Source organism: Montipora capricornis, chromosome 4 (assembly GCF_036669925.1).
Source record: "Montipora capricornis isolate CH-2021 chromosome 4, ASM3666992v2, whole genome shotgun sequence".
NCBI classification, from domain to species: Eukaryota; Metazoa; Cnidaria; class Anthozoa; order Scleractinia; family Acroporidae; genus Montipora; species Montipora capricornis.
Genome location: NC_090886.1, coordinates 50,749,430 through 50,766,929, shown reverse-complemented (window position 1 = coordinate 50,766,929; position 17,500 = coordinate 50,749,430). Strand labels below are relative to the sequence as shown.

At 38.0% G+C, this 17,500-nt stretch overlaps 1 protein-coding gene across 1 annotated transcript in view; it reads left to right on the top strand.

Annotated features, from left to right (window-relative positions):
- The window catches only part of LOC138046811 (uncharacterized), a 59,092-nt gene extending 45,741 nt beyond the window's left edge, over positions 1-13,351 (top strand). Inside the window, exon 3 of the mRNA XM_068893392.1 lies at positions 12,890-13,351. Within this exon, the coding sequence (XP_068749493.1) occupies positions 12,890-13,339 (450 nt within the window). The 3' untranslated portion in view covers positions 13,340-13,351. The remainder of the gene's footprint in view (positions 1-12,889) is intronic.
- Positions 13,352-17,500: the final 4,149 nt, after the last annotated feature.

The window sequence follows — 17,500 nt, the reverse complement described above, 5'->3', positions numbered from 1 at the left end:
AGCGATCTCTTGTCCCTGCACAAGTTAGTGGACAAAGCTGTTCCTGACCGTTAAAAGTGATGACATCACAAGATGGGACCGTGGATAAAGCTGGACGTATTTTCCCAGATAGTAATCAAAGGGTTTGAGAAAAAAAATTGCAAAAACTCTGTTTGGGGTCCACTGTGCTACTCTCGATCCAAAGAGGGAGAGATTAATCGGTCCCTGAGCCATACGTGATCAACCCATTGACAACGGTAGCTCCTCTATTAGTGTAATAAAAACTAAGGATAGTTTACAGTTCTGAATTTTTTTCCTTGTTCTTGTTCATGTGGTAAGCAGAGTTAGTACAGAACGCATGCGCATTCGTAAAATACGTATTAACCCTTTGGCTACTAGAGATTTGGCCGAAAAACGCGTTTTGAAGCTAGTTGAGGGGGTTTTTGTCACTGTCGTGCTGTTTAAGAGCTAATTTTGCAACTAACTAATTTCCAAAAATGGAAAGGTTGTGTTTGTCTTAGCCAGATTACAAATTTTTAGAGAAATACCACTTAAGGTAAATATGGTATGACCATTTAAACACTCGAAAATTCCTCACTTTAGTTTACCAACGAAAAGCTTTTGCCCTCCCAATGTAATTTTTCCTAATTGCGCGCCACAAACAGAGCCCAGATTCCTACTTTTACCATAGGTCAGGTAAACAAGAATAAATGCGGAAGGGTGGAAATTTTAAAACTTTCGTATTTCGAAGGAAACATTTTAAAGCGGTTTGAAAACTAAGAAAAATACAAGGATTTGTATGAAAATAATTGAAACGCGAGTGGGCGGCAAAGCGTCCTTTTCCCAGACAAATTGTTATAAATTCTTTCAACTGTAACAACACCAGTTTAAAACATATCCTGAACGAAAATCGGCTTGGTAGCATATTTTGAGCTGCTCTTTTTATTTCTGGAAAAATAATTTCATGAAACCAGCAGAATCATTGTGTTTATGAAAAAAAGGTCGGGTGACGGATTGTTGCAAAAGGGCTATTGCATCCAAATTAAGCGATTGCTGTGTCTGCTCACCAGCTCGTTTTGGTTTTACTGTATTTACACTCAGTTGAGCTAAGGAGGTTTTGCAGTATGATTTCACCCACATCTCTGTTTACTGACAATAGGTTGACTCAGTCCGAATTTTAAAAAGGCGTAGAAAATGTTCACAAGAAGTAAACCACTTTTTAGCATGTGGAAAAAAAAAGATCTGGATGACCCTGGACCACACAAGGACTTACTGATTTTAAGAAATGGCGGGAACGCTATTTTGTTCCAGAGTTTTGAAGCAAGCAACTGTGGACAATCTTCCTGTCGGTGTACGTTGGATCAGTGGCTTGATCTGATCGGCGTTATTTCAATTTGAGAAACTAAATATTTTAATTATTAAATATTATTAAATATTAATTTTAATTATTAAATATTTTGATTAAAATCAAATCTACGTTGTATCGGCTCTTGCTAAAATTTTTAGCTATTTTGTTCCCAGATGCTCTGGAATAATCCTTAACCGGAACCAGAAAACTCTGGTTCCGGTTGAATAACTGCAGGTGCGTAAAGGGTCTTTTGACTTGAATGTGGACAGTCAAAGTTTTAGAACACTTGCAGGGTTCAATGGTTTTTGGTGCATGAAACTCCGCCATTGCAAACATTAGGGAGTTTAAGGACGGTGCCTACTATTGTTATTGCGCATACGTTTTGCGCATCTCCAGATACTCGGATTTTCTATCGGTAGTGCTTACTAATGCATGGATATTTTTGCGCGGTTTCAATTTAGGCGGAGAAAGCAGAACTTAGCAAGGGCTCTTGGTATCCAAAAAGAAAATTGGGGGTAACCATGCACTTTTTAAAAAAACTAATCTTTAATGTGGAAAGGAACGCCATAAATTACTTTGTATTTTAAAGCTTTTTGCTAATATGGTTGATTAATTATCTTTGAAAAATGCGTGCTTACCCCCATTTTCTTTTCAGATTTTAATAACACTTGTTGAGATCTGCTTTTCCCGCAGATTTATAAAACCGCGTAAAACTACCAATTAGTAGGCACCGTCCTTAAGAAACCGCCAGTCCACCACGGCTACGGCGACAAAAATGTCACTTCAAAATGTAAGCTTGAGCTATCCAAAGTATCAGCCAATATAAAAAAAAAAAACATTATACTCTTCCTTTGTCCCTGCAAAAATTTGCATAAGCACTGTTTTTTCTTGGGACTTATAATGGTAAAAAGTAAAGCATAGTAAAGCAACCACATTTAACGTCGATATCTCGTAACAGTAACTGACAAAGAGGATGGTCGACGGTGCGCTTATTTTACTACCCCCTCTCCATCAGTGCTCCGTTTTACGGGTATTTAAAGCAACTTAAGCTACACAGAACGGAGAGAAGTCCAAACAAGGATTTGAAATCCGAGAATCGAACTCAAGACCTCTTGCACTAAGGCTACGCCATTCTTGCTCCCTCCTGGCAGGGTTCAATAATTTCTGGTGCATAAAACTTGCAAACAAAGTTTTAATTGTTCCCACGAAAAGACCCGGTAAAATGGCAGGAAATAAAACCGTTATCACTTAAAAGCCAATAGAATATGGCCCTTTTTTGGATTTTTCCAGTGTCTCTTCCTGACCGCTGGTCAAGGGAACGATTACTTTGGGAAAGAGATTGGCGGGAACGCCACGAAACAAGAATCTTTGGTTAAGGACGGTGCCTACTATTGTGATTGCGCATCCTTTCTGCTCATCTCAAGATACTCAGGTTTCCTATGGTGCTTACATCAAGGAGTCCGGTTTCCTTGTACACCTGCTGCCACAGCCCACGAATGTCGCTCCTGGGTAAGGGTTGAGGTCGGGTTTTTCCGTTCTGAATTCCGCATTGTCAAAACGGACCGCCTTAGTAATTTCGTTACTCACAGTTACAATAGGGTTTAATTGTTTTTGCCTTCTGTGCCTAAGTGTATTTATGTGTTCTGTGTAGAATTGACCTCCCTTGTAATTTAGTGTTACACTACCAAAGGGTTAAATAAACTGATTATTTATTTATTAATTTACTAAGACAGGGCTATTATTCTTGGTGTTCAAAAAGAACATTGGGGTAACCACGCATTTTTTCAGAGATACTTAAGCTTCAATTTGGAAAAGAACGCCATACATATTGTTGATTAATTATTATTGAAAAATTCATGGCTACCCCCCATTTTCGTTTTGTATTTCAATAACACTTTTTAAGATCTGCTTTTCCCACATATTCATAAGCCGGGAAAAAATACCTTTGAATTAGTAGGAACCGTCCTTAACTGGAGTAAAAATAATCATGCTGCACATTTTTCAGAAGATATTTTGGCGGTACTCGGCATAACAACGACCTGAAATCGCCAAATTTTAGTTTTTTTCTTGAGCATACAAATCTGGACTTTTTTCGTTCTCTATTCGTCTATTCGTCCGCCAGTACAACTTTATTTTTAGGAAGCATCGCTGACATTTTGAGACGTGTACTAGTAGTATCTTGGCGATCGGTTGCCCTTGTTCAACCGCAGTTTGTGTGTCTGAAGACAAACGAACTGGCCTGGTTAGCAAGCATACGTTACTTGCTTGGTGCTCCCCGATTTTGATTATACAGGCCCTGTTCAACAGACTGGTTCAAAATCCGAGATGCTTCAGCTTCAATGGAAGGCAGGGAAGAGAGACCCTGGGGACGAGGTGAAGTTAGCCTCGTTCTATCACGTTTACCAACATTTATAATAATAATAATAATTAGTTTAATTCCACCATCATCGCAGTTAATCTGAATTACAATGTGGTTACATTTGTACAACTATAAAATTTACATAAAGTTGATTAAAGAGGGACTGGGTTACAATAAGTTTTATAATAAAATTAACAATAATTTTATTCTTATACAAGTTAAAATATGGGTATATATATAATCTAAGAATCTAATGATTATTAAAATCTAAGCTAGTACTAGGGAAAAAACTACGACGCAATCTTTCTGTCCTGCATTTAGGTTTATGCTAAGGTAACCACGTTCGACCACGTAAACCTTCATCTACTCTACGTTAACCAACGTTTAACTCATCTACCCTAAGTTGGCCACTTATGTCATGTATAAGAGTCCATGTATTGTCCTTTGTTTCATTTATGCTTCGGGAAGTTGTGCCACGGTGAAAAACGGCAAAAAACTGACCCCTGCCCCGACGGGAACTTTTTTGTTGGCCGCTCGGGATAGGCAATTTTACCAGACGAACTGTCATGCAAAAGCAGCGATAATACAACATTGAAAACACCGCTAAAAACGGTATAAGTGCATGAACTGATATTAAGGCGCAGCTCAAGGTTTTATGTGAGAATGAGTCTCGGCAAATCTGGTCATATCAGTAGGCTTAGCCACAAGTTGCCGATAATTTCCCAAAACGTTGCCGATAAAAGTGGCTAAAAGGTTCTATTTTATTTACAAAGTTGCAGAAAAGTTGCTTAATTTCGAAAAAGTCGCCGAAAAGTTGCTTTTTTTTTTTACTTGGTTGCACTTTTAAGTTGGTTTTGTTGCGGTTTAGATCATTTTTCCCACGCATACAGCGCTTTTTACTGGCCGGATTCGTTTGAATTTTTCTTTCTCTAGCTATTTTAGCTTTTTCGGGGGTAGCGAGATTTGTCCCCAGCCTTTTAGCTTCCGCGATAGGATTAATCGGGCCTTCATCTGTGCCTTTCTTCCCAGCTTGAATCTGAATCACTGGCAGTGTTGTCCGCCATCCTGAAAAACGTGTCATGTGATACTACTGATCGCATGGACGTATGGACAGGTATGCAACACCAAGCTGGCCACTGTCTGCCAGTCCTGGGGTCCACAGAAAAAAAAAAACTAAAAAAATAATTTTAAAAATGCTAAGAAGACCAAAAGTTGCCAAGAATTTTAAAAGTTGCCAAGCAACTTGTGGCTAAGACTACTTACTATTCAACACATTGTGACAATGTCCAAATATGGTCATAGCGCGCTTAATGTTCGTCGTGCGTACTTAACAGATATCCTGCGATATACGTAATTTGGTGTGTCGCGGAAAAAAATAGTAGTTTTTTCCAGCTTTTTTTCCCCAATAAACGTAGAAAATTTTGCTTTGTCATCAATGTGTTGAATAATAAAACAATTATCCTGCTCAGTCGCGCGGAATATTGCCTGATTTTAGCCAACCGGGCCTATGGCCTCGTCGGCTAAGTATCAGGCGATACTCCACACGATTTCACAGGATAAATGTCAGGTGGAAATACCAGGAGGCCTACCAGCCCCTTTCGGCTGAGAGATTGTCCGAAAAATGAATATTTGGCCGAGAAGCGAAGTTTCGAGGGCAAATATGAAATTTTGCGGACAATCTCTCAAAAAAGGACATTATCAGCCAACATACCAACAAGCCAGAAAAGGGTTTATTTTATTTTATAACGTTCCCATTAATTTTGCGCAAAAAAACGCTCGAAAAAGCCAGTGTTGATCTGCGATGCCTCGTATTTTTGGATGCACTGTTCAAAATTTGACCAGAAAGAAAGAGTGTCGGTCTCAGGAAAAAAAGTCAAATCATTTTAATTGCCACTGCGAGTCGAAAACAAGCTGTTTTTGGCTTACTGAAAAAGAAATTTCAACCATCAAAGACGGAATGTGCAAAGTCTGGATGACAGTGTTCTCAACTGCGGCTGGAATTTTCTCTCGTTTGAACGTAACGGTTGGTTTATTTAAATAGTTGGGAAAGAGAGTTTATTTTAAAAATTCTCTACTTCATAAAATGACTCAGTTTAAGTTCTCGTGGGATTAAATCTTAAGTCTACTCACAATTCACTTTCTTCACCTTCAAAGGACGTTGGCAGCATATGTTTTTTGACTTTCTTGAATTTTCCGGAACAGCATTTGCGACCAGCTTTTTAATCTCACTATCACAAGACTAGACTCTAGAAAATACTTTTCTTCCATGTAAAATAAAAATACTTCTGCTGTCTTTTTTTATGCTGGCTTTGTTTCTTTTCAACGGAAATGATGATCGCTACAGCATTCCGCTGGGCAAATATCCATGCAAACGGGAATTACTGTGCGATAACTGCCCTGTGAGTTTGCACCACGTGACGTAAATTAGCCAAAATTAATGGGTAGGTTATAATTGATCTTATTTTTCTAAAAGTGAGCCATCTTTGCATGAGTCGGTGTAGGATATGAAAAATTGCGCAGATCGAGAGGGGGGCCATCCACATTTCTTTATATCCCACGAAAGCCGTATTTGTTTCTGCAAATCAACCTAACAGAAAATAGTACTTATATTAAAAACAGATTTCTCCTTCCCTCTTTGATCCTTGTCTCAAACCACTGGCATTTTCAGTGAGAGCTGGGAGACCGCGCAAAAACCAGAGATGGCAGAGTAAGGGTTTTAGTACCAGAAAAAAATATTGAAAGACCGAAATTGCAAATCAAAGGGTGGAAAAGGTCTCTTTATGAGCAAGAGATTTCACAAAGTAACCCGCAGGTCGATGACCTTTGCATTTTCTTTGCTGCCTTATATTTATTGTACAAGTTAAGTGATCACAAGTAGTCACGTTCATGAATGCCATTGTTTTAAAACTGGCTTAAACTACCTACAGTAGTACTTTACACAAAGTCATCACTGGAGGACTATGAAGTCAGTGTTTACAAAAATATCTTTTACTAGTTCAGTCGGTACACATTAAATGGCTTTTAGGGGGGAGGGGGGATTACCAATACGAATTTTAGAGCTACTCTCATATGACCTTGAAAAAGTGTTCGCAATTTGTTTTACGGACCAGTGTTTGGCAAGATTAAAACAAAGCTTTTCCTTATTCCCGCCAAGGAAACTCCTAATATAGAATGTAAACTGTTTGATAGCCCAATCACATTAATGCAATTCAAATGACGTCAAAGCAAAACTTTTCCAAAGTTTCATGGAGAGACGACTTTGTTTGCATCCGCATTCGCACACCCGTCCATGCATGCCAATCTGACCAGGATCACGCTAGTTTACAGCAATCTTTGACATGGGGCATCCAGGTTATGTTCAATTGACACCTGTCAAATCAAGGAATCCGTTGACCAGTAGCACGCAACCATATCGCGGGCTCAAGTTTATACTACGTCAACTATAGCTTTTAAGGACGTTCGCGCCCATTGCTACTGCGCATTTTTCGCGCATGTCACGCACACCACGAAGGTATACACGATGCTAAAGGTGCAAACATTTTCCACAAGAATGGAACATGAAAGCATGTGGCATTATGGAGTAGCCGTGGACCCAGGTCTTCAGACAATCGCTTTGAGAGCTTCGGAGCGATTTTCTTTCTGTTCACTTCCTTTCCTGATTTTGGCCATTTAACAAAAAGCAAAAAAATATATGTACGTGAGAAACTACAGATATGTCGCCTTTTATGCTCTCGTGCGACCGAAGTTTTCTTTCTTAGACTAATATGAATCATTTTTCAAGGTCTATTTCACCGCAGAAAAAGATATCAGCTGCAAAAGTTTGTTTAGTTATATTAGTTTTGGTGAATTGAGTACGTTTATCTGATTTAAATTTGACTAACGTAGCTTTTTTATTGCTGACAGTTTTAAGCTACGATCATCTTAAAATAACGCAAGCGTCTAAAAGTGTACCTCATGATGTCGAAAACGAGCACGGTGACCCCCCATTTTTTTTTTTTTTTGGCAAAACAAGATCATTATCTTTCTGTGTGGCAAGTTTAAAAAATATCTGTACGTGGGAACGTTTTGGGCGCGAACGTCCTTAAATAACAGTAAACGCTTTTCGTGTTCAGATGGACTGAAAACTGTTTGTTTCCTTTCTGCATTTTTCGCTGGTTTCAATCCAGTTTTACATATCATAATAGCTGTGGTCCACACTGTTGGCTAGGCAGTTAATAGGGGTGTAACGATACATCGAACAATCGATGCATCGCGATTGTAAGTGTTCCGATAGCAATACATCAATACCAAGTTTAACTATCGATAATAATCGGGATGGTTTCATAAAATATCGATAGTTACAATAGTTATTAAATGATCTCCTGAAGCGTCTTCCTTGAATTAAGAAATTCCTCTTTTTCTTCTCGTCTTCCTGTGCTGTTCATTATTCCAACTATAAGGGACAATTTTACGCGAAAACAATCTTCCCCGACATGGCCCGCCGTGTTTGTTTTCTAAATTCGCCTCCAGGTTCTTGTCCGCGTTCAAAATGGGGGCAAAACATTTTATTGTCGCCCCTGTAGGAAGCCTTTGCGACATCCGACAGTTCAAGTTAATAAGACTGAAGTGATATGTTGATAGGCATAATATAAATGCAGAAAATCAGTGGATTTTTATTTTTTTCTCAATTTTATATAACTTGCATTGTGCAGGGAAGATGGAATGGGGCATTTATATCAAACATGTCTTTTTAATGTCAATGAAATACTAATTGTCACACTAAAATGTCACTATCGCAATTGTATTGCAATAGTATCACCACTATTGCAATACTATTGCAATGGTGTTTCAACTATCGGCATACTATCGCAATAGTCAAAATGGGTGCAATAGTCACCCCTAGCAGTTAATCAAGTCTAGCATCGCAGGGATATATACTTAAAGCTGGGTGCTTATATTTAATTTGTTTAAACCTGCTTTTTTGGCATATTTTAGATGCTCCGATAAGGTTGCATGTTTCCTTAGAGGACCTATGACTAGAACAGAAACGATAGGAGAGAGAAAGAGAACGACAACGACAAATCAATACCAGTAATAGCTCAAACTTAATGGAAGAAGTTACTCCACAAATTCTTTTCTTGGGCGCCACTAAACCGTTTGTTATTTTTACGAATGCGTATTTTTAAAAATTGGTTTAATCGTTTTTCCTTTTCTTGAGGATCGAAGCTCGATTTGTTAGTCTCAACTGGAATTACATAACAAGTATCTGTACTCTTTTGCACATAAAGAAATAGCTTATTTGTTTTGCCCTAAAATGCGAGCGAACGAGTGCTTTTTAATCCGTTTGCCCGACTGTTTTTCGATCTGCCTCGACAGTGACAAGAAACTTTTGCCCTTTTGGTTATAAACACGTAATCGCAATGAGTTCTCGTAAAATTAGGGAGAAATGTCACAAGCTTGTGTTTTCCGAAGTTTGTTTAAAGTACCTTAAGGTAATTTAGTGTTGGAGCGGATCTTGTCTGAAGTTTTATTGTTTTTTTTTTTGGTTGCATTGCCGTATTTTGCCAATTCTTGTTCCAAGCCAAGCTGTCGTGTTCCAATGAAATACATCAAAATGTGAATGATGTCGTTTTCAGAGATAAAGTGGAATAAGGTACATCAGGAGAACTCTTGTTTGACCTTGAACTGCAAAGTTTCCTGACGGTTTCTAGTTTTACCGTGATTCCTATTCGCTGGCTATTGACAGTTGACTCCGAAATGCCTTTTTTTCATGAATCTCGCTGAGGGTGTGCTTGTTTTCTTTTAAAACTCATGCGATTGCAGAAAATTCACTGCCAAACTATTGAATTCCAAAGTAAATGTCACTCCAAAAACCGATATCGCACACATCACTTCGTGATTCAGTCATTCATGCGATGTCGGTTTTCCGCGTGAAATTGACCGTGGTATTCACTAATTAGACAATGAATTTTTCTATGGAAGTAAATGATTTAATTAATCAAGCAGTAAACGCGGACAATTCGAAAACCTTTTATTTCCACTACAGGCAGTGAGAATAAAGAACCAGGGAGCTCCGCTTTTAGGCTTGGCTAAATCTATACATTGTTTACATTTTTTTTATACTTTACTGCGCCGATAAACAAGGTAAGATTTTGGTCAGCAAACTTTTTTACATCAATTAATTTTATTTTACAAGTAACTTTAAAAAGATAGGTACTAAGTATATTGGCGTTTTTTTGAAGTTAAGAAAAGTATGTTATAATCTTATGGGACAGGGCAGTAATTTAGTTCAATCCCAATTCAACTCTCAGAGGATAGAATAGTCTTTCTCTTTCATTGCAAGCCAATTACAGTTCGAAATTGTGTTATTATTACAGATTTTAACAGAATTTAACAGTTTTACATAAAGAAATAGAGCAAGTGAAATTAAAGAATAATTTCACTTGCGTTTTCTCCAAAATCATGACGTAAGTGAAATTATTCCCTTATTTCACGAGAATACCAGTCAATTAGCTATTGTGATCATGTGTGACAAATTACTTACATGAGACGCGGGTTTTTTTTTTCGGTTTTTGTTTACTGTATTGGTATCCCAAGCTTTGAAAAGGTTTCTTAATTAAGCATACTTTTTGCAGAAAGTTTTAAATTTCTGAATGTACAGACAACTTGGATGTTTTCGGCAGCGTTTTTCAATGCCCCCACTCCAGAATTTGTAACATTTTCCAACCTGGACGCCTTTTTGGCACTATAGGAAATGTGATTTGACATGTGAAATTGTAAATTAACACGGAAATTTCCCACCAAATATAAGGAGTAATTTATCACACATCGCGTCATATTGCGGATCTTATTTTCCGAGTTTGCGTACTAATTTTAGCACGGGCACAATCGCATGAGTTTTGTTGTTAGCTCTATTGTGTCTACGTGGAAAGATAAACTGCCTACTTATATCACTTAGTACAACCTGTTTGGAGGTAGAAGTTGCCAAACAGAATTTCGTTTTCAGCGCAGAATAACCTTCTACGAAAGAGTTTCGATTTTTCTTTCCAACCTCTATTGAAAGGTGCCCCAGTGGAAGAGCTACAGTTCAAGAGCACTCAGCAAGAGTTAAGGCTCCTTTTTATATCTCTGGACACGCAAATTTCAGCTACATACCAAAAAAACTGACAAACGGTATCAAATTAAAAAAGAAGGAATAACATGCAATTTTCTATTGTGAAATCCCCTTCAACCAATCATAGCACTATAACAGTATTGTCAACGGCTTGCTGGTTTTTTCGAGACAACTTCCGTTTTAACACAAGAAGCATGGACTTGAGTCACTTTGTAGCTTTGGAACAAGGTCCTACATTGAATTTAATTCAATGGTTGCAGAACAGAAGTCTTTTGGCAAATCCGCTGAGATGTGCCCAATGTAATATGACTATGGATCTAAAAGAAAAGAACGTTAACCACATCGACGGTTTTCATTGGTAGGTATTCTCAACTTTATCTTCGATCCTTTTCAAAAATGTTAATATTAATTGACTTCAGCTGAGAACACTATATCGTGTTCCAACACATCGGCAGTTGAAAAGACAAGTTTTGCTTTGCGCAGGAAAATCTACAATAACACTTATGCTAATAAGTATGAAAGTTAAGAAAGTTTCCACGCTTCATTGCGTCCCTTTGTGGAGGACAAATCCTACAAGAAAAATTGACAAATTAAATGAATAGAAATACACATGACAGTAACGTATCCCTTCAAGGGTACAAAGGAAGGGACGAGAGCAATAAAAGGATAATATCCCTCTTAAAAAGCTATTTTCTTCTGAGGAGAGCACCTACATGTATCAAAGCCCCCGAGGCGAATTATCTTGATTTCTTTTCGCTTTCCCTCTTTTCTTTTCCATGATTTAAAAACATACGGCATTTAGTTAATGGTCATTACATATATTATTAAGAGGAAAAGGCTGGGAACTTCGATAGATGTTCAGAAATTTGGGACCGATTGCATCAAATCACAAACACTGATTGGTGTAGTTTCTTGTGATAATTTAAAAACGTGCTCTATGAAATGTGCAGTTAAATCTTTCCATGGCACTTTCGGCCAGTTCTGATTTGAGGAATCAAAGAGCGTACAAATAGTAGTTCATTACTAATTTCACTCGAGATCCTAATTTCCTTCTGTAGTGGAACATGTGTTAATTGTGTTGGCCAGAGAGATAAACACAGAAAACATAAGTTCAAGTATTATGCATAATATATTCCATACAGTCGGTGCAGTGGATGCAGAAAAAAAAAAAGAAGCCTTCGTGCAAGAAACTTCTTTGAAGAGTTTCCAAAGGTTGCGCTTGGGAAGTTCCTTCTGGTCGTTTACTTCTTTGCTACGGAAGATTCCCAGCGAAGGATTTTGAGGCACCTGGGTTTGAATGCAGGTTTGGCGTCCAATATTTACAGAAAGTTACAGGATGTCTGTTCAAGAGACCTGGAAGACAGACCTCTCACGCCCTTTGGTGGTCCAGGAATGGTGGTAAAATGTGACGAGAGCAAATTTAACCACAAACCTAGCGTAAAACCCTCTTGTCCTTATGTTCCACAGTCCCAAAAATGGTTTTTACTATGTTCTGGAAAATTAAACAATTTGTTTTAAAATCTGTTCGCTTATTCAAAAACGTAAAACAAACTGCTGCTACAAACATAATGATAAGGTGCATTTTACTTTTGACTTGACGTTTCGTACGCTACAACATACATCCTCAGAAGTGACAGTTGAACAAATTTAAATTTGATATATTTTAAATTATGAAGACTTTTAACTAGAGAAAATAAGATAAAAATAGTAAGATATATAGATAGCAGTGAAAAGTGACCGTTCAATAATGCCAGACTTTTTCACCGCTAACTTTTTCATTGTCACTGTTCGCTTATTTATGCCGGTTGTCGTTTCCACTTGACGTTTGTCCCTTATACACTTGTAAATGGCATGTTACTTTATTTTCCCAACAGTAAACCACTGTGTGGCTACATACGAATTCCCCAGGAATACCATATGAATTCCCTGATTACCCATAAGAATTCACTTGGCGTGCAGGAATTTAGTCCATTAGTGGGGTATGAAAAAAAATAGGGTAGATATTACGATAGGGTGGGCGGCTACATACATGGCCGCCCATGACAGTAGCCTACAATGGCAATCATATTTAGTTGTCTGGTAATTAAGAATACCTTTTGCTTCTCTTCAGTACAACAGAGGGAGAAGGGCGGCAAGAGATACATGGGTATTTGGGATGGTCCCTACTGAGTTTAGTCCAGCGAGGGGCTACCTCAAAGTAGTGGATAGGAGGGACGCGGCTACTCTCCATCCAATGATATCCAGATGCGTCCGCCCCGGAACAGAAGTTCACACTGACGATTGGGCGTCTTATAGAAACTTAGACCAGCGAATAAATAATGTTGGCGCACACCAAGTGGTTGTGCATCGTTGCAACTTTGTTGACCCAGCGACTGGTGTTCACACTCAGGAGATAGAGTCATGTTGGAACAACCTCAAGCTGGGTCTGAAAACGCGCAGAGGAATAAAGAGGGAGGACATGCAAGCTTACCTTGACGAGCAGATGTGGCGACAGTGGAGAGGAGGTCCTCATCAGCATGTCGTACAAAACTTCTTAACCATTTTCCCTTACAGTACGTAGTAACTAATCCAGTGTTATAATTTCTTTTCAATTTAGAACATGACTTTCCGATTTAAATTTAACTTTAGCCCAATCCGCTCGACGATGCTTTCAAAGCAATGTTCGAATCAGGAAAAAAACGAGTTATAAAATCGCTTATTTTCACTTTCACATTTTGAATAATTGCGACGTATGACCGTTGTTCAAATTTGAAAAAAACAAAACAAAACTACAAGCTTTAAAGTGTCCCTAACCCCAAAGAATTTTTTCGCTACAATGAATCTTTGAAATGCATTGCGGCCTTTTTTTCATTTTTCTAACAAATCCCGAACTTTTATTGGCTTCAAAAGTTGCGAAAATCCAAGCATCTTTTGTTCACGACCGAGTCAGAAGGGGAGTGGGTCTATTCCTGACTTGACGTCACAAACTGATTTACATTGCATTAACTCTTTGTCGTGAACAAAAGATTCTTGGTTTTTGGCAAGTTTTGAAGCCTATAAAAAGGCAAGATTTGTTAGAAAAATGAAAAAATGGCCGCAATTCGTCTCGAACAGGTGCAAAGATTCATTTTAGCGAAAAAAGGAATTTCTTACTCACTTACTTACTTACTTACTTACTTACTTACTTACTTACTTACTTGCTTGCTTGCTTGCTTGCTTGCTTACTTACTTATTTTCTTACTTACTTACATAAATAATTGCTTTTTTGCCAACCTTCCACTCAGTTGTGTATGGCAAAAATACCAAGAACGTATGCCGGAATTGCCGGTCCTGTGGAGGTGCACTGAAAGATGGAAAATTTTGCCTAAAAATAATTTTTTTTGCTAAAAGGACTTGGCAAGAAATTCAGAGGTTTCTTTTACTTATTGCCAGAAACATAAATTTATGTCAAGAATGAGAAGAACGGTTCAAAATGTCAAATTGAAGAAGGTGGATTGATTTTTTTGTTTAAGAAAGTTAAATGAGTGTTGCAAGAGTTTCTGAACATTCAAATCTGTTTGACGACATCATCATAACCTCTAAGTTTAAAATCAGCCCAATGCAATGCAAAATGACGACAGGAATTTCCAACGTCTTAACTATAGGGTTGATACAAAATGACCTCGGAAATTTCCAACGTCTAAACTATAGGGTGATACAAAATGACCACGGAAATTTCCAAAGTCAAATTTGCGAGAGGCACGACCATGGAAATATCCAACATCAAAATTTAAGGTTAATCCAAAATGACCATGGAAATTTCCAACGTCAAACACAAACGACCATGGAAATCTTTAAGATCAAATTTGCACTTAATCAAAAATGACGATGGAAATTTCCAGCGTCAAAATTTCGCTCATGTCTTTTTTTTCCGCAAATGTTGAATGCCTAATTGCGCACTTCATAAAATCAGCTATTCCATATTCTAACTCTATTTCTTGAAAATATCTTTTATTTTATATTTAACCTTAAACTTCCAACAAAATAGTCGCCTCTTGAAGACGATCTTCTCTTGTTTACAGTTCACTGTTTCAAATTATCAAAAGCTGTTAATGTAGGCTTGTGTGGTTATTAACAACTGAAATTCAGTCTTCGTTCAATGTTAGGCTAAATTAAAAGATGAGGGGAATATATGCGCCTTTATCTCTGAACTCACTTCCGAGTCAGGTATATCATCCACCTGATCCGCAACGACTTTTTTTCAATAGCAGTCTGCGCCCGACGATCTTTGAACAATCGGTGGAATCATGGCCTCTGCTAAATCGGCATCGACTGACCTTGTCTCGCGCTGTGTCTTCTTCAAAGCCATGTGCTATTGTAGCTACTTCTCAGTGGGTGTAGCGACAGCAGTTAAATTGCGCGCGCGTGATGTACGACACTTAAAGCGGCGCGCGCTTCAGCAACAAATTTTGCACGCGCAACATTGCGCAAGTTTTCAACAGGTTTCTTATTTAAGCTGTTAAAGCTCAGTTTCTAGACTTTGCATCCTTAAGAGTACTATTCCTAGTTGTTGGAAGTTTCTTTAACGTGTATTCAGTTATGTAAGGCTTTTTCATGCGTATTAGTTTCTCGTGTACGCTACCGTAGTCTCTAGATCTTTCGAGTATGTTCTATGGTGTCGCAAAAACTCACGCGTAACCTTGCATACGGAACCCGCGCCCGCAGTGCGCGCGGCAGTCAAAACTGTGCTATCCTGTCAATCATTTGCCGTTTCACCGGAAACAGTGCATTTCGGTTGTGCGTGTCGATCTACCCCCGTCGAAAGGAAGCGATTAAAGTCTTTATTCGCGAAGTTAACTCAAATAAATACATTATCAATACGGTTTTGCCGTCTTCTTACACTTGATTCGAAAATACCAGCCTGAATTCGTCTTAGATTAGTTAGAAAAAGCACAAATAAAAGCCAAAGCACAACAGCTTACGTTCGAATTCTGCTTGCCGACAACCCAAGTTTGTTGACAAAAAAATTGCCGCAAAATGTCTTAAATGGTTTTCTGGCTCTCTATTAATAGCGCTCACGTGCATTTTAAATGGAGTATCGGGAAAGAAAAATTGTCAAGCTGATATTTGTTTCGTATAAACATACCTTTTCAAGTAGCGAAAATTTGTATAAGCACTACAAAACTTTTACTAACCATTGCCAGAAGGAACACCTTTGAGAAGCTGCAAGGAAGCTGCTGATGAATTTTGCACAAAAACCTCGGCCCCTAACACCGGAAAGCCAGACTTGGAAAGTTTTTCAGCGGAAGGCTCACTAAAGAAGAGTTACTAGAGCTTGCCCTCCCACAGGTCGCCAGAAAGGTGCAAACAAGCTGATTCATGTCTGAAAAGAGTAAGGTCTAGAAGGTGCAGTCAAATTTTGTTTCTTGTATTGAGCAAACATTTATTCAAAACTTTTCCCTCACTCCCAAATAAGAACTTGCTGTCTTGCAATTCTACAGTGAATTACTATTAGGCCAATACGAGAATCAACATCAAAGAGGCACTCCCAGGGGTTTGAGGGAAGAAGAGAACATGGCTTATTTGGACTGGGGAACAGAGGAACAATATCAAAATATTTTAGGGAACAAGGGAAGAAAACCAATATTTAAATTTTAGGGATCAAAAGGCTGGGAACAAGTTTCAAAGTAATTTGGGGAACAAGGAAACACAAGAAAATATCTAAAGGGAACAAGGACTCCTCTCCCCTGGAGGCCCTCATCAAATATTCTGCCTCTATCCAACAGCTCAAACAAGCTATTCCAACAATTTTTGAATGACCAACAGGAAAAGAAGACTCTCTAAGATAAACCAATTATTTATAATAATTATCACTTTAGCATGCGAAACAATGCTCAGATGCTTATGAGCACCCTCATGCCCATGTTTGTAAAAAAGCACCATGAAGTATTTCTTGCGACTGGTTTAGGCATTGTTTCATCTTTCAACATCGGGCAAAACCAAATCAACTCCATTCTCAGAGGGCACTGGGGAAAGAGGCTAGAAGAAAAAACTTGCATTAATCCAATTCTTCCAAGGTAATCTTTACAGAATAAGATTGTTGAAGGAACACTTTTTGAGTGCCAACCTTAAGCCTTTTAAAACAAGCGCAAACAATATTAATAGTCTTTAAATTCACAAAATGTCAAACAGCACATTTTATTCTCATATTCAATTAGCTTAGGCCGCAATATTCCTTAAAACTATGCAGAACTATTTACCACAAAATGTGGAACATTTCCTGCCTATCTAAATATGCTGCAAAAGGGCTCCAAAAAGCAACCAGTTAAGTTTTTAGATAAAGATACACAATACCTAAAAAATAAATTATTTGAAGTGATCAAGACATTGAATGACCAAGCAATAAATAAATGGCAGCAATGTATGTTAGGTTCACAAAAAGGGAAAAAAATATTCCTCAACTGATGTTTCAATATGCATATTTTAAATTAATTTTCTATCAACAACTCAAGAGACTGACTTTTCACTGGCATTGATTTACATTTCCATGATAAGTTTTAAAGTGAATCTGGCAACCACAGTGCCCTATGAAATTGGAAATAACTTATACAAACTCTTTAAACTAACATTTTACAAGGGACACCATTGTTAATGCCGTGCAAAGAACAAAGAATAAATTGAAAAAAGAGTTGGTCTGGAGTTTATCCACAATGGACAGTTAGTGGCTGCATTCACCAATGTAGAGAACAAAAACATCAAGTTT